The 26,795-nt window shown below is 45.5% G+C and overlaps 1 protein-coding gene across 4 annotated transcripts in view; it reads right to left on the bottom strand.

Moving 5' to 3' along the window:
- LOC120899673 (protein pinocchio) overlaps positions 1–26,615 on the bottom strand; it is a 28,070-nt gene extending 1,455 nt beyond the window's left edge. Inside the window, exons 1-4 of one of the 4 annotated variants that reach the window (XM_040305772.1) lie at positions 26,066–26,615; positions 24,421–24,822; positions 1,237–1,333; positions 66–333 (exon numbers count right to left, since the gene is read on the bottom strand). In XM_040305772.1, the coding sequence (XP_040161706.1) occupies positions 66–333; positions 1,237–1,333; positions 24,421–24,688 (633 nt within the window). In that variant the 5' untranslated portion in view covers positions 24,689–24,822; positions 26,066–26,615. Of the gene's footprint in view, positions 1–65; positions 334–1,236; positions 1,334–1,518; positions 1,722–5,624; positions 6,139–24,420; positions 24,823–26,065 lie in introns of those variants that run through there. The other 3 variants (XM_040305774.1, XM_040305775.1, XM_040305776.1) reach the window with 3 other exon arrangements.
- Positions 26,616–26,795: the final 180 nt, after the last annotated feature.

Genomic DNA, 26,795 nt, shown 5'->3' with positions numbered 1-26,795 from the left:
ACGGGAGTGTTAGAACATCTGGTAGAAGGGATGAAGAGACGGGGGAGAATAGTAGTAACACCTACCATGGTAAAATCACGCTTCCACAGTTGACCGCAGATACCTTCGCAGATGAGGCACGGTCGCTCTAGGCTGTAACCGCCGCACTCCGTGCAATCGAGCGACACCTGATCCTCGGTCCAGGACACGCCGCAAGTGTAGCACGAGCCGAGCTGCTCCCGCAGCTCCTCGATCGTCAGCACCGCGTCCGACGAGTGGAAATCGAACACGGCACCGAGCGACGGGCTGCCGACCAGATCCGACAGCGACGACGACATACTTAAACTAGTACGACTGCAAGTGAAAAAAAGAAGAAAACATTTGCTCAATGACACACTCAGCAGAACTTGCGTAAAACCATCCCACATCACATGCCATGCGCAGGGCAGTGGGTTTTGACGATTCATTCTTACTACGCGGCTACGCGAATGAACGACGCATCTCTCATCAACAAATAAATCTTGCCTATCCCTTGTTCAATGAACAAGACCGGAGCAACCAGCACAACTACGTCACATCTCAATCCATCAAGGTATTTTAAAATCAAACACATCAACGAGACGGTTGCTGTTAACGCTCAAAGGAAGGTCTGTGCGGGTATTTTCAGGCACGATAGTGCCGACTGGATCGATTTAAACCACGTCACAATTGCCTGCTAAAGACCTGGTTCCAGGTGCGTAGCCGAAAGGATTTATGAATGAACGATTTGTGGGGCCTATAATTAGACTAAAAAATTTCCAACTCGTAACGCACGCCTACCAACCTTTCGCGCTTACTTGCCACTTGTTGCCACTCACTGGACTCTGGCGGTGGATACTAACTGAGATTAACCAGCAGCTTTTTGGAAAGGTGGATGAGCAATGCATGCTAAAAATAAACGAACCCCGTTAGGGGCAAGCGGCAACATCCTCGTGTGCCGCCGACCCACCGCACCCACCACAATCACACCAGAGGAGGACGTGATGGAATGTAAATAATTCGAGGAATTCGAGGAGGCCCAACATGAGCCCTGAACTCCTGGAAAAAGGGGGAAGGAGGAAACAGTGTACTCCACAATTGCAGCCATAAACGTTTAATGACCGCTTTTTAAGCTGGCCGGAGAGACCACTACCAGGGTGCGGAAGAGCTTGGGAAAACCCATTTCGCCACTGGTCGGACGTGTTCCCATTTTCCCCCAAGTGTTGTTTTGGAACTTACCTTAGAGAGCTGCACAAATCCGCCAGATGGGGTGCTTGTACGCTGGCCACCGACATGCTGCTGTTACTGATTGCTGATAGCTTTGTACTTGAAGATACTGCAACAACAAAACAGAAACCAGAAACAAACTATTAATAATGGATCAAGTATGCATTGTATTAACGTAAGTGGAGGATTGTGGCCTTGTTTGTGGTGTTGCTCGCGCTCTAATTCCCACTTTATGAAAGAAAGGTGGTCAAACTAAACACACCTAACTGGAGGATATCGAACAATGTCACATACATTTAATCTCATTGCCTTGTCTAGTCCGGGGTCGCTGATGTCATGCGAGATTAGTCACACACTGGATAGACATGCCATCGAACAGAAAAGAAGCGTGACATTCCTTCCCACCCTTGTTGCGCATCCGGTCTCGTACGAAGGTGCCACCCACTACTATTTCCAAGGGCTTCCCGTGACGGAGACAGGATAGCGATGCAGATTTTTTGCACGTGCCTCTCCATCACAGCAGAAAGTGTTATTGATTTTATTTTCTTTTAGCCTACTACATGACTAACGGAAGCAGCAAAATCAAGAAGGCGTCGGCGGCGAACGATGTGACGATGCTTCAAAGCCAACGCGGATGTGTAATCACTCGGAAGGCTTCCACCCCGATGCCGTTTGACCCTGCAATCTTCTGAAAGACTGGGTGAATGATTTCTACCACTCTGGGTTACGGGAACGGCAAAGCGGCCCCGAGATAAAGCACACACCACTCCAGCATCAGCTGATGCATGATTTTGAGGGCAGCAGAGAGGAACAAGAGATCGTCCCTTCCCGAACCTTTGTGAATTTCGCCCATTACATCATCCAATTTCTGAACCGTCCTCTTATCATCATCTAGCGCGGGCTCGGCTTCTTCCCGATCATCTAGATCTTCTAGCCACTATTGCCCCGAATCGAAATCACTGCCGATGCACGTGTAGCGACAGAGGAGATGACCCTCATAATAGAAGGCACACACGATCTACACGCATACAGCCTAAGAATGCCCGTGATTGAATTCGATTTAGGTGTGTTTGACACGGCAGCAAGTTCCGTGTGTGTACTGTTTGTCACCCGTCGTCACCCTTATCTGCATAGCTCCCTGTAGTGCAGTGTAGTGGGACATTTGTGGAGTGGAGCGCATGGTACTTACAAACACAATTGTGTTCTAACGATGCCAGTGGGTTAGTGGCGGCAATTGCAGCAAAAGACTAGCTACAACACCGTTCTGGATCGTTCAAACCCGGGGCAATTGTCACCACTAAGCTTGGTTTGGTTGCGTTGAAGGGTGTGTGTGCGAACGCGCTGGACCGATCGTTCTTTCCAGAAGTTGATTAGCAGACGCCGCAACATTACGCAATGGTTCCGCAACGCAAACACGCGATGGGGAACGTACGCTGACCTTCTTCATGGCAAGAGAACTCTGCCTCATCCTGGACATTCGAGTCGGCTTTTGCGTCGAAATGTATGCCCTCTTCAGTGGGTGGTAAGCTCTCTTTGTGTGTCTTACTGTCCATCACCAACCAGAAGGCTTAAAGGTTCTTCTACATTTTATTGCATTAAAATCCATATCTTAAAGCGAACTTTGGAATGGAACAAACGGTGGCGGTGTTAGTTGCAGTAGCTACACCGCACACACACACATCACCATGCCGGAAAGTGGGTCGCACTAGTGTGGTTCAAGGGCAGCGTTCGTTCGCAGACCATCTAACACCTTTTAACCACAAGCGGCACGAGAGGCTGATGGGTGGATTATTTGCAGCCGTTTCCTTGTTGCATTGGAAACATGATACACACATGCCCCTCCAAAACACGATTCCGCAACCAATTGTGTGTTCGAACAGTTTGGAATTTTCTATGCCCTCCCTTTGCCCCTTCCCGGGACGCATTCCGATCGAGAGATATAGACCATTTCCTTCCAATAAAAAACACAAAAGCTTCTTTTAAAAGCACCAGATCACACACTATAAGGTGTTTGTTTATGTACCCTTTACTGCAATGTTTGAGTGTGCGTTTCGTGTTGAAAAATTCAAAGTCTACTCGGCGGATGTCATTTTGAAAACAAGAAGCGGTTGCGTACGTAGATTTCTCCTCCAACAACGGTGGCAAACGCCGTGGAAAAAGCGTGATGATGATCGATCTGATGACGCCGTGGCCTTGCTACATACACGCAGACATGGTGCTGTGAAACGACATTCATCACAACTGTTACTGTTCATGGTCCATGTTTAAGCGAAAGTGCAGAGAGAGAGAGAAAGAAAGAGAGAGCTGGAAGGAGTGCATGGTCGCTCCGGCCCCAGTGTGGAAAGGAGTGATCTTTCCAAATCACCATATGTCCCCCTTTCATGCTGACCTACTTCTGTGTGACACGCCGTTGTAAAAGCTGCTGCAAGATACAACCCTTTGAATTCAAAGGGTGGAGATGAATTCATACAATCTTTTCCGTAATAGATTTTTTGTTTGCTTGAATTTCATGCCACATTGATGAAACGGGAGTATTTAGCAATATTCAATTTAAAGCGTCTATTCATTATTATATAAAACAAATCTTCGTGTTGATCTGTGAAGCTCCCATCCCTCGCCTCGGTAACCAGCCAAAAAAATTTCACGAACAAACGACTCCTTCTGGCACCATCTTGTGCACACCTCTCGACGGATTGCATTTGCCGCGTGCACACAAAGCTGTAATTTAGATGCTGAAGTTAGCCACAAATTTCATATCCAGCCTCCTTCCTCACCCCCTCCCCCCCCACCCACCTCTGCGGAAAGGAGCTCAATTTTGCCACTAATTTTCTTTTTTTTTTGTTATTCTTTTTACACACACACTACTCAATAGTGAAGTGAAAGTAAGATGCCCGTTTACTATTATTATCCCAGAGGGCTGACGTCTTCACACTTCTTTCCCCGTCGATTGCTTCAAGAGGATGGAAAGCGCAGCGAAGAAAACTTCACCACCAACAAATCCAAAACAATCGAGCGAACACACCTATCAGATTTCGGTTGCAATCATTTTCGGTGTAAAAACAAAAGTACGAGGTGAACGTGGAGCTCTCTCTTGGTGCTGTTGATGTGGCCATATTATTATGCTAGAAATTCACTGGTCGTTTAAAGCTGCCTAAAAGACAGTTCGTGACTAACTTTGTTGATTGTCTCCCAGTCCTTTCTTTGTGTCTGTTGGGGACTAAAGTTTGTTCGATTAGATATTCCTTCCTCACGGCTCTGTAGAATCTTGTTGATGGATGGGAGGTAGTAAAATACGGCTAAGGTCTTGGGAGTCCTTTTTGTTGCTTTTTACGACGCACTTTACCTTTGAAACGCAACACAGCCAAATCAATGACCCTGATAAACGTGTCAAGGATGCGCGTCAACAGTTCCCGATATTCCAGAACCGTCCGCGATTGTCCCTGGGGACCTGCCTCCAAAACGTGGGAAGCCATCATCATTCTTCCCGTAGGGCGGAAAACTAAATTTGTCAATCAAACAGTAGTAGAGGTTCTCCCCGGTTCAGGCCAGTGTCAACTGGTTGAAACTCAATTATCCACCAATAAACGCAACAACACCTCCACCGTGTACTGTACCAGAGGGGGTGCTGCCAAGTGGAAAACCGCACAGCTACCAAGCAATACTACGGAGGTGGTGGATGCCAGCGAGAAGTCACTGCGCGCCAGTGTAACTAAATTGGCACTGATTGAAATGTTTCCAGCGCGTCTCGATCGGGCAAGATTGCGTCGGTATGATCCGCCATCGATCGGATACGGTCAGTTGGCCACCGGATTTAATCGGGCAGGGCCGGAGACTACGATCAAATGCATTGGTAAGGTTGTTTCTCTGTGGAAAACTTTATAAACGTATTTTATTCGTATGCAATTTCTCGTTGGATTGGAAAAATGGGAACGAATGAAATGTGCAAGAGATCTCGTGTCAGGTGTAATAAACAGGGTCTTCTGCATCTTATTCTTCTTCTTCTTCGTCTTTTTCTGTCTCTCTACCTTTGTGCTAATTATTGCACCCAGCAAGGTTTTACATTACATTCCACACACTCGGCGACTGGTTCTGTAAACGCCGACACATACAACAACGTGTTCTGTATGCAATTGTTTCGCTTTTGCCATTTGATGCACTTCTGCTGTACACGGTGGCGCCATTGACCTATGTGTACAGGTAACTGCCCTTCCCGTCATCCAAACTCCAGCAACGTTCACAACATTCCCCCAAAATCCTTCAGCTCCCTTCTTGGGTTCGACGTTCCTCTGGCAAAGCGATCTTACACAGCGAATTTGCGTCAATCGCTAAGTCCCAGAGACACTGAACGGTGTACTGAGTGTGTGAGAGAGACTGGTTGCATCTTTGCTTGCTCAACTTACATTTCAAAACAATGTTCCACTCCACGACGGATGCTGCTGACACGATAAAGCTTTGTGAGCTGTTGGCAGCTTCGCTTGAATGTTTATGAACCGATTGTCTTTCTCTTTTCAAAACTCTTACTTCAAAGAGGCGCTTCTCCTTCTTGCTGCCTCACTTCTGTAATGCACTTTTCTGTTCTTGTATTTTGAGCGAAACACAGCGTGAAACACGGGGGTGATTTTCACAAATGATTCAAGGCACACACATACACACACGGTTCAATGACAAACTGTTTTCAGTTGCTGTTCTCTGCGTTTTGGTACGCAAATTGCACGACCTTAGTACGTATACATAAACACACACACACACACACACATACACAAAACACCCTTCTGAAGTCACCTCGAATCGACTAAGTCACTTGGATTGGCTGACTCTGCGGAGCTCCAAGTATTCCAAATCGACTCAACAAATGGTACTGATATTAACACAAGTTGCCTCCGTGCGGACGAACGAACGACTGACGATCGGCTCCAACCGAACCAACGTATTTATAAACTAACAAAACGAAATCGACGCGCTTGAGCTCGTACACACAAACACACACCTAACGACCGACCGCACGGCGACCGACACAGGCGCCCTCTGCTTCCGCCCGCAGTAGACACTCCATTATCACCACCCCGCCCCTGATCGCCACCACCACCGGAGACCGAACCATGCGATTTAGGGGAGGCTTGGCGCTTGCCAGTGAGATGTGAAGGCGAACGCTCACACAAACAGCGAGTGAACGCAATGAAAAATAAACGAAACATTCAACGGTATAGAGGAGACGACCCTCACTTCACAGAGGGTGGTTGGTTTGGGGGTGGTGTGAGAGAACCGTAGACGCATTTGTGTGAATTGTGTGTTAGAGTGAGCTCGCGAGCAAATCGTGCCATGGTGGTGCTTGGTAGTTTGATGATAGTGGGCGACTTTGGGAAACCCGCGTGTACAGGGGTTGTGAAAAACATTCGCAGAATCACCCTCTCGACTTTCGGACACATCTCGGATGCGATATTGGGGGGGGGGGGGAGGTGATGTGATGATGGTGTAGGGCACAAAGCAGGCGATCGAGCTGAATTCGGTGTAGAAAGTGAGCATAAGGCGATAAATAAAGCCAAGGGGATGATGTGATCGTATGATCGCACCGTAATTCCAAAAGTGTGTTTTGAACGACAAATCAGGAGGGGGTTTCTTTATCCCTTTTCTTATGATCATTTCCTGAGCATCAATTTAGAGCGGTTATGTAATCATTTGCACTGTTTTTTAATTTAATCTTTTAATAGGAGGCATATATTTACTAGTACACAATTATATACTAGTGGACAGCAGATAGTAGAAACTAATGTTTCAATGAATTATGTTTGTGCCATTTGAATGATCTCATAACCTACAATGCTCACACTTGCAGCACACACTCTGTCAAATTGCTAATGTGTTTCCAATCGGATATAGTCAATGCGTTCACGACAAATCGCTAGACCCACTCCTTTTCAACTATACAATTAATTGCTAACCATCAACCAGTCTTAGACACCTCATTATTAGCGCCACCCAAACCACCTTGCCTGCTTGCCTGCTTGCCAGATGGAAAATTTGTGTCGTGACAAACTGATCTTGAGATTTCTGCGGAACGATGGGTGAGACATTCACACGGGACCATTGATAAACAAAAGTAGTCCATTAACAATTATGATTCTATCACGTTTAGTGGCCAGGTGTGTACAGATTTCGCTGAAAATCGATACGTATATGCGACACACACATTGCACATTGCCCCCATGCGCCCTATCGCACTGATAATGGCTGGACGTCCTCTCCTCTTTCGTATGCGCGACCCAAAGCAGGAAATGAATGTGGTCATTAGGGGTAATTTGGATGACACGGCTATGGCAAGGGCGTGAAGATGGTAGAGTGAAATGGCCGGTATCCTCACCAAACGATTCTTTTTTGGTCATCGCGCATATTTTGTCATCAAAATAGGGTGGTGATCATAGTAGCGTTCCTAAGAGAGCACACACACATACATACCTACGGTAGTGTGATACCCTGCACTGCGTTGAAGCGGGTCAATGTTTATTTTGGATGCGATCCGATCGGTTCGGTACGTATGCGACGGATAAACCGACCATTGAACAGGCCGTTGAAGGCGAGGCCGTCGTCCGATTGAAGAAACGATCGATTGATTGATGCGTGTAAAATGCGCAGCTTGCGATGATCGTACGTACGCGATCGAACGATCGACAGATTCGACAAATTGTGCTATCAAAGCATCATGGAGAAGCAAAAGAAATAGGGAATACGTTCATCCGATCATGCTTTGAAATATTTTGCTAAACAAAACGCGTTATTTGGTAGCTTAATGTGACAAAGCCATACAATAATGACAGTATTATTACCCTAAAGGAGAATTGAATTATGTCTCCAACGCTAAACAAGACAATCGAACTTAACGCTCCATTCCCCCCATTGTTTACGCACGTAAGGCATTGTTGACGCAAATTCCCCCGTAAGTGACACTTTTCGAGAGCCACTTGACTCGGCAATCGATTCTGGAAAATTTGCCCCTAATCCGTTGCATCCATTAAACCATTGGCCTTTTGTCTGCTGATGCACATCAGCACACCTTGTCGTACGCAATGCGGACATTTCACTACACAAAAATCCGTTACCACATTTCGCACACTTTGCGTTTAGACGCCAATTTAGATGTCCAAATTAACTCGGACTCAACGGGCGCGCGGTTGAACGAACGATCCCACCACGAATTGTCTGGCGAAAGCCTCCCAAACAAACCACGGAAGAAGTCTTGCGAGTGTTAGCCGACAGCAGTAGTAGCAGCAGTGCTTTCGTTGCTAGAAAGTAGTCGGGATGGTTATAGCGTGTGTGTGTGTGTGTGTGTGTGTGTTAAGAAAAAATAATTTTCCACGCCGATTGGGCGCAAAACTGGGCGTACGAAACACGCCAGCTCCAAACAGTGAAAACGCTGTACACATGAACGAATGCATCACACACACGCAATACACGGCGAGTGTGGGTTGTGCAGCAAACAGGTGACGGCGGGAGGTTTTGGAAAGGGGTCTATGCCGCCGCGGCACGTGGATTCGTCGACCTTACATTTCATCCTGGTAAATAAATACGGCCACGGATACTGCACACACGTACTACTGACGACGGCGGAGGCCCGTAGCCGTTGCTTTTCGACGAAGAATTATCCGCTCACCGAAAGGGGACGGTTGGGGGTTTGTTGGTTTTTAGCAATAGAAGAATGGAAGAAACAGAGAGGCACCCAATCGCATCATATTTTGGCATGAGGTGAAGAGGAAGTTTTGGTGGGTTATAAGGCGGCAGCACGTGTGGATTTTAACGAGTTTTTATTAGTTTCAGCAACACCACTAGATATTTAATCCCTTTCGAGGGTGCAGCTGTTCAATGTCGCATTATTAAAAGAAGGTCTGATTATTTTAAGAAGCCTTCCTGCCCCTTTCGTATGGCTTTGTCGGAAGTCATTCGCTTTTAGGGAGTATGGACCATTTAAAGTGAAAATGGAAATTGCGGTGCCCGTTTTCGGGCTGATACAAACTAAAGGAGCATAATTCGAAACAACTGTTTGATATTTTAGAAAACCGCTACAAATGTTTTTGAGACAAAAAAGTAAGTAAAAAGGCAGCAATAATTTAAAATAAAAATGTCACTACGTCGCTATAGCTATAAATCAAAGTAACGAGAGATACCCCTCCCCCCTTAAATCGTCACTACGGACAAATGCCATACTCAAATCCGTATCATCACGCGTAATCAGACTTGGGAACAACCGCCATCTCTACCACCTTAGCAGTGAGCCCGCAACCCGAGAGGTAAGTGTGCGCCTCTGGAAAAACGAGGCCACGCAGCAGGATGAAATGATTCAGTTGCCCTAGTACGTCTCTCTCTCTCTCCCTCTGTCACTTGACCTCCCGAGATTCAAGATCATGGCAGAACGCGATAGAGCGCGATAGAGAAGCAAGACACGGCCGTTGCACGCGGTACGTTGAGTGATTTTAGCCACACCACACCTATACAGGGGTTTCCAAGTCACTTTCGAATGTGCACATTATTATTCACCCCATCCAAGATGTTTTTCAATAGTTTTCACATTGTGTATTTGCTTCCAAATGAAATTTCAGCTTCGCCACATGATTTTCAACACATAACAAAGAACTGTAAAACTCAATCCAACTTGAGTCGTGTTTAAAATCATGCTGAAGAAATTAAAAATTATTATGAAGGAAATGAAATATCAGATTGATGTGGATTAACATTTTGCACGCGCTGAATAACAATGTTTACATTCGAAAGTGACTTCGAAAGCCCTGTAAAGGCTGCCATCACCCATCGCACACCCAGTTATCAAATTCGGATTTGTTTTGACTGGTGCTTGTGGGCAGAAAGACGGCTGGAGCATGCCCGGGGAAATGAAGATGTAACGGCAGGAACATCATGCTCGTGGCAAGTGGCTAGCTAGCTATATTTGTGCCTGCTATCGTGTTACATCCCTTCAGCGAGGCCAGACTACCCGTTCGCTACTATTCGTGGAAAACATTCCCACACACACGAACACAACCGAGAAGGAAACGAAACACCAGACGCGATGCGATCCCTTCCCATAAACCACATGCTGTACAAACACACCAGACCTACAGCAACAACTGAGTAACAATTACCTGAGACCCGGCGTTGAGAATGCGCCACGCGTCGATCACGATCGCGCATGGACGCACTAGTGTTTCAGCACCTCCCAAACGACGACAGACAATTTGCCACCGTCATCATTATGATCACTTTCACCCCCCCCCCTTGCTTTCTAGGTTCATTATAAAGCAATTAATAAGGTGATGCTTTTAAATTGGCGGGAATTGCAATTCCTGAGATTCTACACGGCTGCCCAGTCGTCATCATTTAAAGGGGCGTACAGCTGTCGCCGTACGGTATGAGCAAGTGAATGTTTTGCTACTAGGTGCTAGTTCCCGGTCCACGCCGTCACAATCGTTGCCATACTGGCGACAGACGCCAAATGTACGTTTCGGTGAATGAAATCGAGACGGCGGCATGTCATGGTACGGTTCCTTTTTTTTAATTTCGCCACAAATTAACCTTGTGGGAGAAGTTTTTTACGTGTGCCAAAACAAACGGATGCCAGAATGCTTTGTCGATTAATCGTTCAACTAGAAGGATCGCGAGGATCGGCATTCTTCAGCAAACTGTACCATCGCCTCATTTGTTGTGAAACAGTCTGAGCCATAATCATACTGTTACGAAAAGGGCAGCAAGTAATTTAACCAATTATTGTCCATTATTTTATCGACAGGTGTGTCTATGGTCATAGCACGTGGTATTATGGCGCATCATGTTGTAAGATAACCCTAAAGGCCGCTCATAAACGCACCATGTGTCGATATCCTGCGCTACTGCCGCATGCGTATTGGCCAAAGCAAGCACGCTTAATTGAACATCAACCCGGCGTCTTTTCTTTGCGCTATAACTTTCGTATCACTTTCAGTTTCTTCCGTTTCTCCCTCGTGCTATTATAATTTCGACTGGGAAGTGTGTGTGTGTGTCTGTGGATCCCAACGGCCATAACTAACGGACACATGGGTCTTATTGGCTGTCGTTTGGTTCACTTGTCTATCCACTATTGTAGCACAAGCTATCCGATTTCGAATAAAACATTTATTCGGCCGTGTGTAACGAACTTCCTCAAACAGATCCGCTGCTCTTGCATCAGTGACCAAAAGCTGCATTTCCTCGGCTTGTTGTTACCTCATGGTGGTGTTATCTTTCACCCGAGGGTGTGTTCCGATCGGCTGGAAGTAAAAACGAATTTCATTAAGATGAAATATATTGAAAAACTTCACCTCCGCCAACCGTCGCTATCCTCTTCCTAAATCAATGCAGGAAGAAGCTGAGCTCTTAACACGATTACTCAATCGATTACACCCTCTCGTCAAGTTTCGTAACTTTAAGCATCAGATTGACTTGGAAAAGTGACATTCTTCAAGTTCATTGTCCAAATTACTAGTAGCAGGTGCATTCTGGAAAAGTATTACAGTTAAATGCCACCCTGGTTCATCGTCGCATGACACAGAGGCCTATTGCTAAAGTCTGTCAGTGACGTAACAACATCCTCGTATAATCCATGTAACAATAAACACTATTACTAGCCCATTAATTAGAGTAACTCAGCGAGAACTCGCACAACCTCCTCCTCGATCACACTCGCAGTCTATTTCGCTGTCAACACACATACAGGTTGTAAATCATAAAAAAAAAATCCATAATCCAAGACAAGGGCGATAAACCACCTGCAGCATGCATCACAGCATCCTCCGAGAACGTGATTGAGCACTGAGAGCAACTCCCATCTTTCACGTTGTTGTGTTACATCCGTAATTATCGTTTGCGACATTTCTGGTCAACCTGGAACCTCGCATCTCGTATGGGACGAGTTTGAGACGTGGGAAGAACGGTATAACCTGTGCACTGGGTGGTGCGAGAGGATCGATGCACGCCAACAGGATGGTTGAAGCGTGGCACGTGAGTGTCGCTTCGGTATTGAATGGCTTTAATTGACCAAAGTCGTCATGTCGGGACGTCTTATCGCTCCTTAGCACTACCGGAGTAGTGTACGCAAAGGGCGGTTCATTGATGAAAGTTCATTCCTACAAGATACCGTTGAATAGCTTTCGTAAGAGAGGTCCAGCAGATCAATTGGGGCATATCTGGCCACACCTTTTAAGGTATTCAAATTTGTCGCATAGAATGTTATTAATTACAGCATTCGGAGAGGAAAAAATATCAACCAAGGACCCGGTCGCCGCACACTTATGCAACAATTGCACAACGACCGCCATCGGATAACCATTACCCAACTTACACACACGGGCCCAAGTGGGCCTCATACAAAGTTGTAGAGTCGTGTTAATAATCTCAGGCCGCTAAAATCCCCATAACACACGGGAACTGGCGTGGAAGCGAATGGTTGAATGATTTGCTATGCGCTCTGGAGCTCTGGAACTCTGGGATTTTGGGTTTACGAGGCAGGATTAAGTATCGGTACTTCACTACTTGGCTATGGGTCGTGTCTTCCCACACACAAACAAGCACCCACCCGGTCGTTTAAGAGGGTAATTCGTAGTGAACAGTCAATAAGGAAACTCCACACTCGCCGGCTGGGAGATGGGAGATGATGTAAAACACCGCCACTGCCAGCATCAAACGCAAATGTGTGTCGTTCGAGTGGCTTACACCATATTACAACCGATTCCTGTAAAATCTATTCGCATAAGTGCATGCAACACACACACATGTATCCACGCGGTAGGCACACGTAGCTAGATGCTGAGTTACTTTCTTCGCGGCAAAAACGCTTCGAGTGCAAATTAAACGACCTGACGTGCTCGGTGCACCTGAGTTCCATAAATCTTGTCTCCTGGTGCCAGTCGCCAGCCAGCCAGCCAAGTTGGAATGAGGATGCTTAAACTGCATCTCTAGGGTAGCCTCGATTACTTGGTGCGACGAGTAGTGCGAGCGCTTATAGCCGGAGGATCGTTAAATGGTACCACTTTCAAATCGACTGCTGCTCGTGTCCGACGCCTACGGAAAGCTTCGACGCGACACAAACATTAAATGCCAATCAATCACAACAAATGGTGCTATTTGGCGTCGCCGACCAAATTGGAACGGGAGCAAGAGAGAGAACGGCCCTCTACACCTTTCCGGGAGCAGAAATTGTATGACTGAATGTAATTTTCTATTTGTTCAGCTACAATGATTAATAATATTCAACCAACGTGGTCCGGCCAACAAAGTACAAATCCCTTTAGAGGAAAAATATAAATGAAGCTTGTCCGTATTAAAACACTACATTTAAAAGCGTCCATTTATAGGTCTTAGTGTCACACACGAGCATTACGTAACATCTAATTCTAAAGCTTTCCAAACACATTCCTTCCCTTGCGTCAACCGGCATTCATAGAATTGTACAGGCACGGATCACAATGCGTTTTCAGAAATTCTCGTCAGACTGAGAAAACAGTTCCATAAAACATTACTCCAACCATCCGGGATGCGCTATCTCTGTCTATCCTTCTTTTGAGGTACAACAACTCTCATCCTTTGCTATCTATTAACGATGGATAACGAACCCCCGTCAGAAATAACTCACTGTCGCCGCTAATAATAGCACGCCTGAATGCAGCTGCCTGCTATCCGGCGGGCGTCAAAGCGCCGTTTTCCATTGTCTCCTCCGCATCGTGGCAGAGGAGAGAGAAGGGAGTGCCTTTAGTAAATCCATTCAATACACATTACCTGCAGCCGTCGGACTCAATCATGAATCGCGGATTCAATTGGAACCGATTTTCGTATTTCCACGACGTCACCGACACGCTAAGTTATCAACACACCGTCTGGTTGGTACTGACCAAGGTAAAATCCGGCGAAAGAGGTGTGTGCAAAATATTTACCATACCTTCTCCGTTCTTGTGTTGAACTCGATACGATGATGGATATGATTATTGTTATACTTTTCCTGATCAAAAGTCGCAGAACCGTCGTCGCGTTCTTCACTGCGCCACGTCTAGTGTCTCGCTGGGAAGATGTGTGAAAGATGCGAACCTCTTTTTTTGCACAAATCCCGTGCCATTGGTTGACGGACACAGCCGGATATAAAGAGCACTTCTCCTCCTATACTCCTGACTCTCCATCCTCTCTTATCCCTTCAAAAAGGGTGTAAAAATAGCATATACGTACCCAAACGGGGGGTGTGCTGCTATGAACCGATAGTTTAAAAATATTCTACATCATTACGATACGAACCAACGTCTCAACCCATTCACCCCACCATCGATCGTTGGCATGGCTACACCACTGCACGGTATGTGTTCCGTCTAACAGTGTCATATGATGTACGATGAGATGTGCCGTACCTGGTGCTGCTGATGCTGACCCATGCCTGTCTCCTGTGCGTCATGAACGTCGGGTGTCTACACACCAAGGGATGGACAACGCCAGGCTACAATATCATGTGACCGTGACGGATTTCGCGGTCACGCTTTGTCAACCTTGGTAATCTCTGGTTTGTTATTATTTAAAGTTTTTTTCTGCACTTCGTTGATTCTGAAAAGGCCTGCTGATTATAAAAAGAAAGAGTCTCTTGGATGCTTACGAGAGATTATACGCAATGGACATCTTCGACTACTTTGTCCAACCTCCAGTTACTTTCAAGACACAAAAGCGTGCACCTGTCCCAATCTCCATACCTAATCACTGATAAAAATGACTCAGTCAAACTTTAAACCTAAACTACCGTAGCAAACCTGCAACTCCGTATCAAATTGGCATATATTTATAGCTAACGACGAGCTGCTGCTCATCCTCGTGCTTACTGATTCGATGTGCATGGAACTTGTACACTGGTTCACGCGAATACTCCCCTCATCCACATCTGCCACCCCTTGTTTCTCGTTTGCAGGGAAATCGGACGACACACGACGTTTTCTCGCCTAAGCTGCAACCCTAAACTGATTAGACAGACGAGCGGCGCGCGCGTGTGCTTGAATCAATTGTTGATAGTGCGAACATCACTCACACATACCACAACCTACACTTTTTCTGTCTTGCTGTTGTCGTTGGAATCGTGGGTGTAGAAGTGTAGCATGGTGAATGCCACCCTATATGACATCGCCCACAATCCGCAGAAGGAAGATCTATTTGAGTTAAAGTCAGCGTCGTCTTTACTGTTTTCGTGGTCAAATTTGGATGATATTTTCACAAGAAGTAAGACGTACGCATCAGACCAACAGATCGGGACCGGAAAGTGTAAATAAATTACTAACTTAACCTTACCGATGACCGAATCTTGGAATAACTAAATGAAAACCAACTCAACGCAACATCTGGACAACGGATGTTGTTCGGCGAACTCGGGGATGTTATTCCGATCGAGATTGGAACGCTAACAATAATGCTGTTTTTATTGATTCTGAAAATTTGCGACCAATACTAACGCAAGGAATTGCTAGTGAAAGACATGAATATCGCCCACAAATACATTTTAAAATTCAGGTTACGTGGAGATTACATCCCAAGAGTTTGAAACAACTGCAAATCCCTAGATGGTCTCGTGGATTTGGGTTGTGCTCCAGAAATCAACTCCTTTGTCATCTTTCCCTCTTTTCGTCTTTCTTACTTGATTTATTCTGTTTTAATTCCACAAAAATCAAGCCTTTTTCGTTTTTATTGAACCAGTCCATAACCTAAATACTTTCTCTAGCTATATAAAAAAAAACTTACAACGAAACATTGTGCCTATCCCATCAAGCACGTTTCTGAGTGGGCCTTTGACAACTTCCAGATCAGTCGACTTGATTCGACCGGGAAACGAATGACGCAAATCGTGTGTGTTTGTGTATATGTATGGCCAAACAGGGAGATGCTTTGGCCAAATGTTTTGGGGCATGTTCAATTAACAATATTCACAGGTGAGAGAAAGAAAGAATCCACCACCAATAAAAAGGCCACAACAAATTGGCCAAACAACGAAGGGCTTTTTTATTGCTTGTTTGGTACTTCTTCATCGATCACGCACAGAGAAAAAGCTAGACTTTAAGCGATTACCGACACAAGCCCTGACACAGGTGTATGGATCTGCTTCTTGAAGGAAGACTGCCACACACAGGCGCCGGGCGGCAGCTGCAATGTGTTTCCTCTTAATGAATCGGTTTTATTGCGAATCAATCGTGATCACTGTTTGAGCCGCACAGCCGAGTGGTGATCGAGACAACGTGGAGCAAACAAGCCGGTACACACAACTAATAGGGGTGCATGAAAAACTTTGATCCAAATGAAATATTTGTGGCTAAACACAATGGTTTATAGGTGAAGTGCCGGGGGCCACGTGGAATGCGGGTGCATACAGTAAAAAGAAAACTTATTTTGCGCATGTGACGGACAACGTGAGGATTATGCAAATCGCGTGCAACATGGGGATGTTTTGCCTTCTACTTGGTCGCTCCAATCTCGGATGCTGGCGGTGAATGTGAGGGCAGAGAAAAATCTGTCATAACCTGACGTTTATCGTATGCTGAGATGGACGATTTTCCTCTCACTCTCTAGTTACGCGTCGATCAAACCCACGATCTGCCAGAAATATGTTTGAGTTATACGCCTATGATTTACATACAATTGGCCTCGAGTAAAAGTCAAATCTCGTCAGCAGAGGCTGCAACTGCGAAATTATATAACAAGGACGCAGTAAGGGGAGGAGGGAAGGGAGAGAAACCGACGCTTTATTGAATAACCTTCAGGTGAGATAATATAATTGCAACTGGGAGGCATTTTTTCGCCAATGGCGCCCAAACATCCATCCTCTTCTAATGATGGCACCCGCGATGACATGCATTCTAAGGTGGCATTCGTAGAGGAGGTCGAACTTTGACTCACTTCAAACACCTTCGGACTCGATGATCAGTGCCGACTAACGTGCCCAAGGTGTGCGTGTGTGTGCGAGCGTATAAAAACGATCCAAGCAATCCACATGTAGAAAAAGCACACCCAAAGGCGAATATGCACATGCGAACTTGGAAATAGCCTCACCAGTCATTGCTTTTTGCGTTCACATTTAAAAGCCTGCTGAAGGTAATGCATGTTTTTGCAAGCCAACACATCACTACCCTGCCGTTCGCGCTGTAACGATTTCTTTCACACGTGACCGATAATTGTGCCCTGAGCAGGACACTCACACATTTGGCAAGAAATGGGGAGTGACATATCGATGGGAGTGCTATGCTGGCTGGAAGGAGGGGCAATTTATTGTGATGTTTTAAGACAAAACGAACGAATCACGAAATCGACACGACTCATGGGATGATCCGATCATTGTTCATGTCGGTTTACTTTGAAAGAGATGAAGGCTTCAAATTATCCATATCGGATGGAGAGGGGGTTTCCGATCATTTTCCGTAATCAAAATAAAATTTTAATGAAAACAGGATAAATATTCAATTATAACAAATTACAAAAAAAAAAAATCATCTCCCGGAAAAGATCGAGATGGACCAATATCAAACAACACGTTGAGATAAAAAGTATGAACATTGATAATAGAATTAAGTTTAAAGCAAATTTATCAGTCCTGATAACCTTTTGCCCTCACAGACACGATTATCTTTCCATGTAAAAAGAGGAATGTGCTACCAAAGGGCAAAAATCATACCAGGTGAAGAAGAAAAATACCCCAACACCTCAACATAACGTCGCGTTAGTACGGAAATAAATGACACTGCAAATGTAAATTCACCCACAAAAGCGATATCATTTTTCAGGGAAAGCCATCACGAACCAGCTGGCGACACACCGACTTTTCAACTTTTATCCAATAGCGAGTGCAACAACCAAAAAAAAGCCATCCCTCGGACTTGGTCCGTTATCGATGAACCCGTTCTGCTGAACCTCTTGTGTGTCGGCCAGGAAATAGCGCAAAAAACAGGTGCAAAAATCTTAAAGGCACACACATATTCGTGTCAGGGCGGATTAACCAACCAGTAATCAGCTATAAAATGCACACACTGGTTGGACCAAGGGGGAAGGGGTTGTTGATGGTGAAGGGTCGACTTGTCTTGTCGGTCTGAATGCAGCACCACACGAGGAGCAGCAGATAAATATAAAAGCAAGCCGTTTGTGTAGGATAAAATAAAGCAAATCCCAATGGGAATGTATGGGGCAGTGAGGCAGATAGCTGATAATATAGAGCAAAAATTTCACACCCCTCTCTCAGGGCCATTCATTATGGAATGGGGGGGAGGGGGGGGGCGTGTTGAGTCGCCTGGCAGTAGTGGCTAGCATTCGATTAAACATATTTATTTAAACACATACACAGTATTAGACGCGTGCGGGCTGATAAGATCCCTAGTGGGTTGCATGTGGTTGGTGGAAATTGGCCGACATTTGATTCCTACCAGTGTATGTGTAGCACACATATATAAGTTAAACAGTGTCAACATTTGAGTATGAATTTGAAAAAAAACACACACAAACACAACACGTTACCGAATCACACACCGTTGCTAGGCACACACGAAAAATCATTTATCACAAAATTCCGCCAACGCCCCCTCCCCCTCTCTGGTTGTATACACAACCATACCTTGTTGAATGGCAAAATGTATGTCCGAACCCCCCCCCCCCTCAATCTCGCTAAGCTTCACACCTCCATCACATCGGACAGTTTGTGGGTTTGGCAGTTATTTTTCGCATAGCACCTACACGCTTTTCTCTCGCGTAATTCGGCAAAACATCGGCAGTTGATAGAACTAAAAAGAAGCAGAAAACAAAACGAGAAAAGAAGAAGGAAAAAAATAACTTTTTTAAAAACAATTCCGCAGATCAAGGGTCGGGCCATGTTGAAGTTCTAGTAGTATCAGGCCGCACCGGGTGTAGCTGGCACTTGCCGTGCGGCCAGACCAGTAGAATAGATGCATAGTTTTTGTCTTTCACCCATACCACCCAACCATACACTGTTCCGTTCACTTAGGATACTTGTTTAGCCTACCATCCGCATATGTGTGCTCGTGACAAGAGAGATGGCAGAGTTGCATCTCTATCGCTAAGCTCTCGTCTGCTCCATGCTCGAAAGGTTCATCCCAGTTCGAGCGGGTAAGGCGTCAAACTCGGCCATTGCTCATATCATCATCATCATCATCACGCGAATGCCGGTGCAAGCAAGTGCATCAGGCAGTTTGCTGATGCAATGGCAACCGACCATCCCGTGGCATTGCTGTTGCTGCTACCATCTCAGTTGTCAGTTGTTGGTTACGAAGTAGCGAATCCCGGTGGCGGCATTATGCTGAGATTGTTTACAAACAATTTGTTACACTAGTCTGTTTACTTGTGAGATTGTTTTGCAATTTGGCGGATTAGAATCAAAATAGAAGTTTCATCTATCAAACAAATAAATAGAAGCAAGATTTACATTCAAGTAACCGTAACCATGAACCTTAAACATCATAAGATGGAGCATTAATTTTAGTTTAATAAACCAAACACAACACAACGTTACGAGTTTCGTAACATTTACCAAGAGACACGCTTTACTTTTATATTTCTAGGAACGGACGTAGTACCCATCTTTAGCGGGAGGTGTTAGATGGTGCTAATCTTCGCAGTAACATTACAACGACCATATAATCATCCGACACCCTGAGATTGTTCGCCAGTATGTACACAATGACAGTGATGGACAGGATTTATCTCGTAAACAGTGTGAGTGAATGTATATATGAGTCATCCGGCATCTTCATCTAATGGTTTAACCTACAAACGGAGACTCAGATGAATGAACTAACGAAGGTTTAAGATGAAAATCATTCAAATGAGCCCTCCTGCTATTACTAGTGCGATTCAGACCCATTTTAATGCTTCGTAAAACATCTTGTTGGGCGATAATGATACTTTGGCGTTGTTTGCGTCGTTTAGAAACAGAACGACAAAAATCCCCGGGAAATTCTGGGTCTCAAGAATTTCCGGCCGTTACAAAACACGTTCAGTTAAGAGCGTAAACAAACCTCACACGAGACCAAACGAGACCGACCGCTTGTCGATTACAAGCAAAAATCAATTCAACTAATGTGTATTGATATTATCGCATCGTGGTTTGTTTTTCAACGCAACCTCCTCCCTCCACTACCCCACCTCCAGTGTTTAGGAATCACGATACAAGTACCGAGAACCGCACTCCCACCATCCGCCACCCAAGGACGGAACGTTTCCACTGCTCGATGACCCGTTTTGCATACAAAAGCAGCCATTACATTGCCACCGGCTCCAAAATTTGTCAATGCGCACATCACCCCCTAACCTTCGCCACCACCGGCTACTACTAGTTGCAATGCGTACGGACAGCTTTGTGGTTGATAGTCCGGTGGACGCTCACAATCCAAACCTACACCACGGGCATTCAAGCTAGAGGGGACACGACCACATGTTTACGCATGCGACGTCACCTGTAGATTGACCGGGTCGAAGGTTGAACCCACCCCAAATAAACGACGCGCAATTTTTTGAATGTAAATTGACGTCACTAGCGCCAACACCGATCCAAAAGGATGCTGTACGAAAGCTTTATTCACTTTTTGTTAGGTATGGAAAACCCCAGACCAAGTAAACATAACCGAAAATTTCGGCTGTTATGATCACATGTTGTGAGATGAATGCAAAACGAAAACAACGAGCCGAGACGGTCCGAATCTGAATCATCAAAACCGCATAAACTTTATATTAGAGTCTGCCTGCTTGGGTTGGCAAATCCGAACCGGTAATCGAACTGGTTAGAACCGGTCCATGCCGCATCACGGGCGGTGGCGTCGCCGCTTGTGCAACGACGCCTCTTGTTTACATCGCACAAAAAACTTTGGCCACTTCGGAAGGTCTTTCCCGGGCACGCACAGTACAATGATCATGATAAGAAGAGGTGGTGGTGGCGATGGTGGGAAGGAATTTCCCGACCACAAACATCCGGAGACGGTCACCATCACCGTCTATCAAATGCACGCGCGCATCCCGTACAAGACATCAAATGTCGCTTACGACGAAATTGTGTGTTAAACCAATTGTTGGGCAGTTGGACAAGGTCACATCAACGCATATTTTCCATGGTGCAGTTCCTTCCGCATTCCATCCCGCAGGGCTCGAGTCACTGTCATCAACTGACTCCAGAGCAACTCACGCGTGCGTACTTGTACTGTAACAAACCTGTCCAAACAACGCTCTTCTAGACTCTTCGGGGATCTAGCCTCGAGGAAGGGGAAGACACCATTTCACCACCCGCTAGTAGTTGCAGCCCCTGGCTGGTCACGTGACGATGGATGCCATTGTTTGTTATGGGAATTTTGTCATCCTATCGCCCGTTCCATCATCGCCAGCCAGATGGGCGGTTGATTCGTGGATCAAGAATTTGAACGCTACCGAAACGGGTTTTACTTGGCTGTCCCCACTAACGTGGCAAAACCCCACAAAAAAATCCCACTGTATGCTAATTTCTATCAACGGTAAATCAAATACTGAACTAAGCAGCAGCAGTTCATGATCAAACTTCAATACGATCAAGAACCACGTAGGGGGGGGGGGGGGGGGAGGGCTTTTGTCGCAACGGCTATGTTAATTAAACGTGATTTTCCGTTTCATTGGTCGTTTGTTATTGGGAATGGTTAAACGTGTGAATTAACTCACTTTGGTATCCCCACAATTATTGCAACTCGTCCTGCTGTTCGGTGGTATGTGCTCTCGGATTGTTCCCGATGATCATTTTTGGTTTACAAATTTAATTTAACGCAGTTTGGTAAGTAAAACCGTCGCTCAAGCCTTATCTTTTAATTTGCTTTCCAACTGAATTGACCAAAACGGATTTAAAGTGGGTTAGCATCAACAATGCGCATATTGGTCGTGCGGCAATGAAAAACATGTTATTCCTATAACAAACATCCGTTTCAGCTTGCCAAAACAACCGAAAATTTGGATGCGTATAATGCCGCTATCAGGTGTATAATAAACGTCTAGCCAACATCGTAAATAGTTCTTCGGAACAGGCTGTAATTTTTTTATTCAGGAGGAACGGAACTGTACAATTTTAATCAATACCTGATAACCGATAAAGTGATAATTTCCTTTTCAACTTACCCTATAACCTACATACCCCCAAGCAGCACGAGACCTCGAGCAATGCGTCATCCGCCGTCATGCGACAAACGTAATATCACGATTCATTTTGAGATCCAACATCTTATCTTTGGACAAAACGGAAGTAACTCAACGCCACCGTTCCATCAAACCCATTCTTGTCTATCTGTTCCATAGCATATTGACGGTGGAAAAGGAACATCGATTAGGAAAACAGCCAAGCACTCTGGACAATTGTTCCCCCAAAGTACTACTACCCCCGCTGCTTGCGTAGGTTAGCTACAGACGAGATTCGTAAACAGATCATATCACCCGAAAGACGTCATTGCTTGTGCAAAGTCTCGCGCGCACCCCTATTTCATCAGCCAATGACGACGAAGAGCGAGTGAGCAGGAGCGATGGAAATTGAGATGAAAAAGCACAATAATAACAAAATCAACATCGACAGTAGAGCTCTGGCACATCTGGGAGGCAGGATGGTGCCAATTGTGGGTGGATGAAGTAAGGAAAAAATACTTATTTTAGGAGACACCACGAGGTGGTACCTGGACAGTGGAGAGTATTTAAGGACCGAGAAACCTTTCCTCTCCTTTTTTGCAAACAAAAAGAAAACACGTCGAACACACATGAGCACTTTGTCGTAAGTGATGGGACTGGAGAAGACCAAGGGAAGGATGTGCACGCACACGCTGTGTTTCATCTTCATAATCAGGAAAGAGGCTCGTTCCATTGCGCCCGTTGCCGAGAGCTATCAATCCCATACACCTCATTGAAGCGAGTGTATGCAAACAAACACAAACCACAGTGAGAAGGTCCGTCGTCCCAATCACCTCTTCGCATCGCTTCTTGCGATCATGAGCGAGGGCTATCTCTCGACACGGCCTCGAACCTCAGTTCGGTTCTCCTGACGATTAGATTATGTTTGCACCATGTCATCCCACTGTCCTGCCCGAACACAGGCGTGGAGGCGTGCAATTTCCACCACTTTTTCTGATTCGATGGGTGCAGGAGCAAAAAAGTTACTGAAAAGATTGTATGTAAAAATTACATAAATATGTTTTTCTCTCCTCAATAACTAATAATTCATCTCCGATCCAATGAGGTCGATTAAGACCTTGATCTGTCTTGAACCCCCCACCCTATTGCAAACATTCTCAAAGAAGCTGAGAGCAAAACAAGCGTCTACACGCTTACTGCCGATCGGACGATTGGTGTTTGTGAAGCAGATTATTACCGCAATATGATTTTTTTTTTCTCTATTTTCACTCCCAAGAGATAGGAACGAAAAAGCGGCACACATAGCCGTGCAAATCGTCAAAAACAAGTTCCTTATTTCTGTTGACGATTCCGATTAGGAACATCAGGAAAATGGATACGATCAATACTGCAGCAGCAGGACCGCCGAGCTGAAGCGTCACCGAACGCCAGAGCGCAAGTGAACACATAAAGCATACCATAATCGACCGAGAAAAGAAATGGTGCACAAGAGAGAAATATATCTCGCTTGGCTTACTGCCCCAGCAAAGGGTATTGGCGTGGGTCACGTATCTCCGCGTTCAAGGAAGGATGTTAGCCATAGCTTCACAGCAAAAAAAGCTTGTTTACTCCAGAGTTTGTGTGCGGCCAGTAGCCCGTCATCGAGTAAACTGTCGATAGTTTTGCATCGCGCAGGAACTGGGGCAGTGGATAATTAATGCAGGATAGTACGTCATGTGATTGCTAGCGTCACAGTAGTGCCTGTTTACCGGAAGATTTATGTACACCCCGACACGAAACGCTTGATCCCCGCCAGAACCATCGATGAAGCGGTAGGGCGATTATGGATAAAGCGTTTGCTAAATAATTGCATAAATATGTCGCTCGACACCAATCTACAACATTTCGCACCGATCAATAGGCTTTAAATAGTGCTGGGATACTGGAAATAGTAAACAGAAACAAAATTAGCACAGCACCATACGTTTTTGCTTAGACATGTTGACGACTGACTGTTTGCTTCCTCTTCATTTAAGCGTGTAGCGGTTTTTTTTATCAATTTAAATTAATCCAAATATTTAGATCACTTACCCTTCATTAGCTGGTTTAAATTCGACACAATCGAGGTCGAGTTTAGCCCGTAGTAGGTCGTAACTGAGCGAGTTAGATTCGAGGCTGCCAATTGCCGCGCAATCTGTTGCGATCCGGCCGTTGAGCGCATCAGCATATTCGCGGTTGGTGGACCAACGCCACCACCACCGACGGAAAAGTCGGGATCGTCCGCATCGAACATCACGTTGTCCTCCCATTCGGACACAATGTGTCGGGAAGCAAAGGTGCCATTATCATACGGTTTCATTGTAGCAAAGCCTTTACACACTCACTATAGTACGAAGGATACGGAATCGTTCGTTTTGCTTCTTCTAGCTTTGACGCTCGAATGGTACGCTTCGATTAACTCTGCCTGTGGTCTGTGAGGAGGTGTGGTTTGACCTAAAACAACAAAAAATTCATTAGACAGAATAAAGACGAGTTAAGGGAAGCAAAGGCGCATCATGATTATTCAGAGTGGTTAATTAGCTATCAACGGGTTCAGCCATAGAGTGGGACTTTCTGCCGACCCCGGAGACACAAAGAAATCCCTTCAGTTCCCGGTTTGGCCGACCAGTGAGGTCTAGCAACTTACGCACACGCATATCATTACTTAACACGGCCGACGGATACATGTCAGGAAAGGTGATCTATTCAAATCAGGTAAGAGCATGTGACCGGGCTGGCTTACGAAGGATGTAACGGTCCAAGGCTGTTGTTTAAAAAAACCAACCCGAAGAAAAAGTATGAATTACTACATTAATTCCATTCTGAGCGTTACTTCTAAAAGCTAAAACACCGCTTTCCCATGTCGCTGCGGCGTGTTGGGGTGCGCTACCCCATGCGACGCTTATCGGTCAATGTGACAGGATCTGGCGATGGGTAGCAACAACAACAAAATCAACAAACGTGTTCGCTATAAAGCAGGTATCTAGCAACTCTAATGGAAAGATTAGACAAAACCGGTGCGTACACGTGCATGCCAAATAAATTGTCTGATGGTTTGCTTTTTACCGGCCAAAGTACGTCTTTGACGAAAATAGTTTCCCGTTCAAGGTGCAAAATGGAGCTTATGATGCCCCCAGATAAGCAGCACATAAATTTCCATTTGCAAAAAGATCTAATTCTGTCGTGCGGAAACGTGCGCACAAAGCATTCCATGAACAGATCCTTCAAAAGAAATTTACCGGAAATACCAGCACGAGAAATTCATTTCCTTGTCGCTCTAAATTTACTCACACCTTATTTTTCCATAAAGTGGTTATAAGTAAGAAATAGCTTCCTTCTTTGCGAAAGTCTCATCGCCGCCGATAGCATTACCCGCATAAAAACGGCTCGCAACAGCTGCTAGGTCGGCAAATAATCACTGTTCAAATAGACTGACACAGCTAAACTGCTGAAATCGTGACCCTACTGCCGCCCGTGTTGTTGTTAACTCGAGGGTCGGACGTGTTTGTGTGTCGCTGGGGCCAAATTATTCGGTACCCGAGTCGGTGATAGCAAAACCCCAGCCGCTTTCAATCCTAGACACTGTGAGCGAAATGAATTGAGGTGGGAGGGTTGAACCAAAGAGCAAAAAATAAAGGTCGTGCAGAATAATAACAGAGCGGAATTAAGCGTGGTAACAAGATAAAAAGGGGCTCACCTGTTCAGCTGGTCGCTGCGGTTCGATGGTTTGGAAAAATATCCAGGCGCGCAGGGCGCAGAGATGTTCGTGCCCCTGCTTGTTTGTTATCAAGATTATCACCTCATGCGATGAAAACAAACTTCTTTTTTCTTACTGTTTTTTGCTATTCCTTCGTCAGCATCGCCCAATGCACCCCGTCCAGCATGTGCGGCGTATGCGTGTATATGATGATTTTATTGATTTTTCAATGAACTGATACGGACACCGAGAAATGCATCTGACGGTTCAAATGCATCAGAGAAAACTAGGAGAAAACGAAAATAGTTCACAGCAGCGAGTGTGCTCCACTTATAAGCCACCGAGAGGCCAACCAACACACAGACATACGCTCGCCACTTTCACTGAGAAGGCTCGCTGCCAACGGTTTTCCCTGGTTTAAATTTTTATCACACTAATTTTCCACACGTAATGCAAACTCGTCCATATATTTTTTTCCAAGTGCATGCATATCGCAGCTAAAAGGGTGTCAGTTTTTGGCCCGATAAGCCCAGCTTGCTTGCCGAAAGCGAGCGGGCGCAGCGAAAAGGGGAAAAGAACACACACACAAGTTTTCCCTCGATTTTTTTGTTTTTCAACAGTATTGTGACATTTCTCTTGCGTGCACGGTGTGCGCTTCTGTCGGTCATCACGTTGACTGTGAAGAAAAGCTTTTTTCGATGCGTGTTTTCAAATTGAACGTTTCAGCAAA

This window comes from Anopheles arabiensis, chromosome 3 (genome assembly GCF_016920715.1).
Source record: "Anopheles arabiensis isolate DONGOLA chromosome 3, AaraD3, whole genome shotgun sequence".
Classification (NCBI taxonomy): Eukaryota; Metazoa; Arthropoda; class Insecta; order Diptera; family Culicidae; genus Anopheles; species Anopheles arabiensis.
The sequence above is the reverse complement of the archived record's forward strand: the minus strand, read 5'-3'. Positions and strand labels throughout refer to the sequence as shown.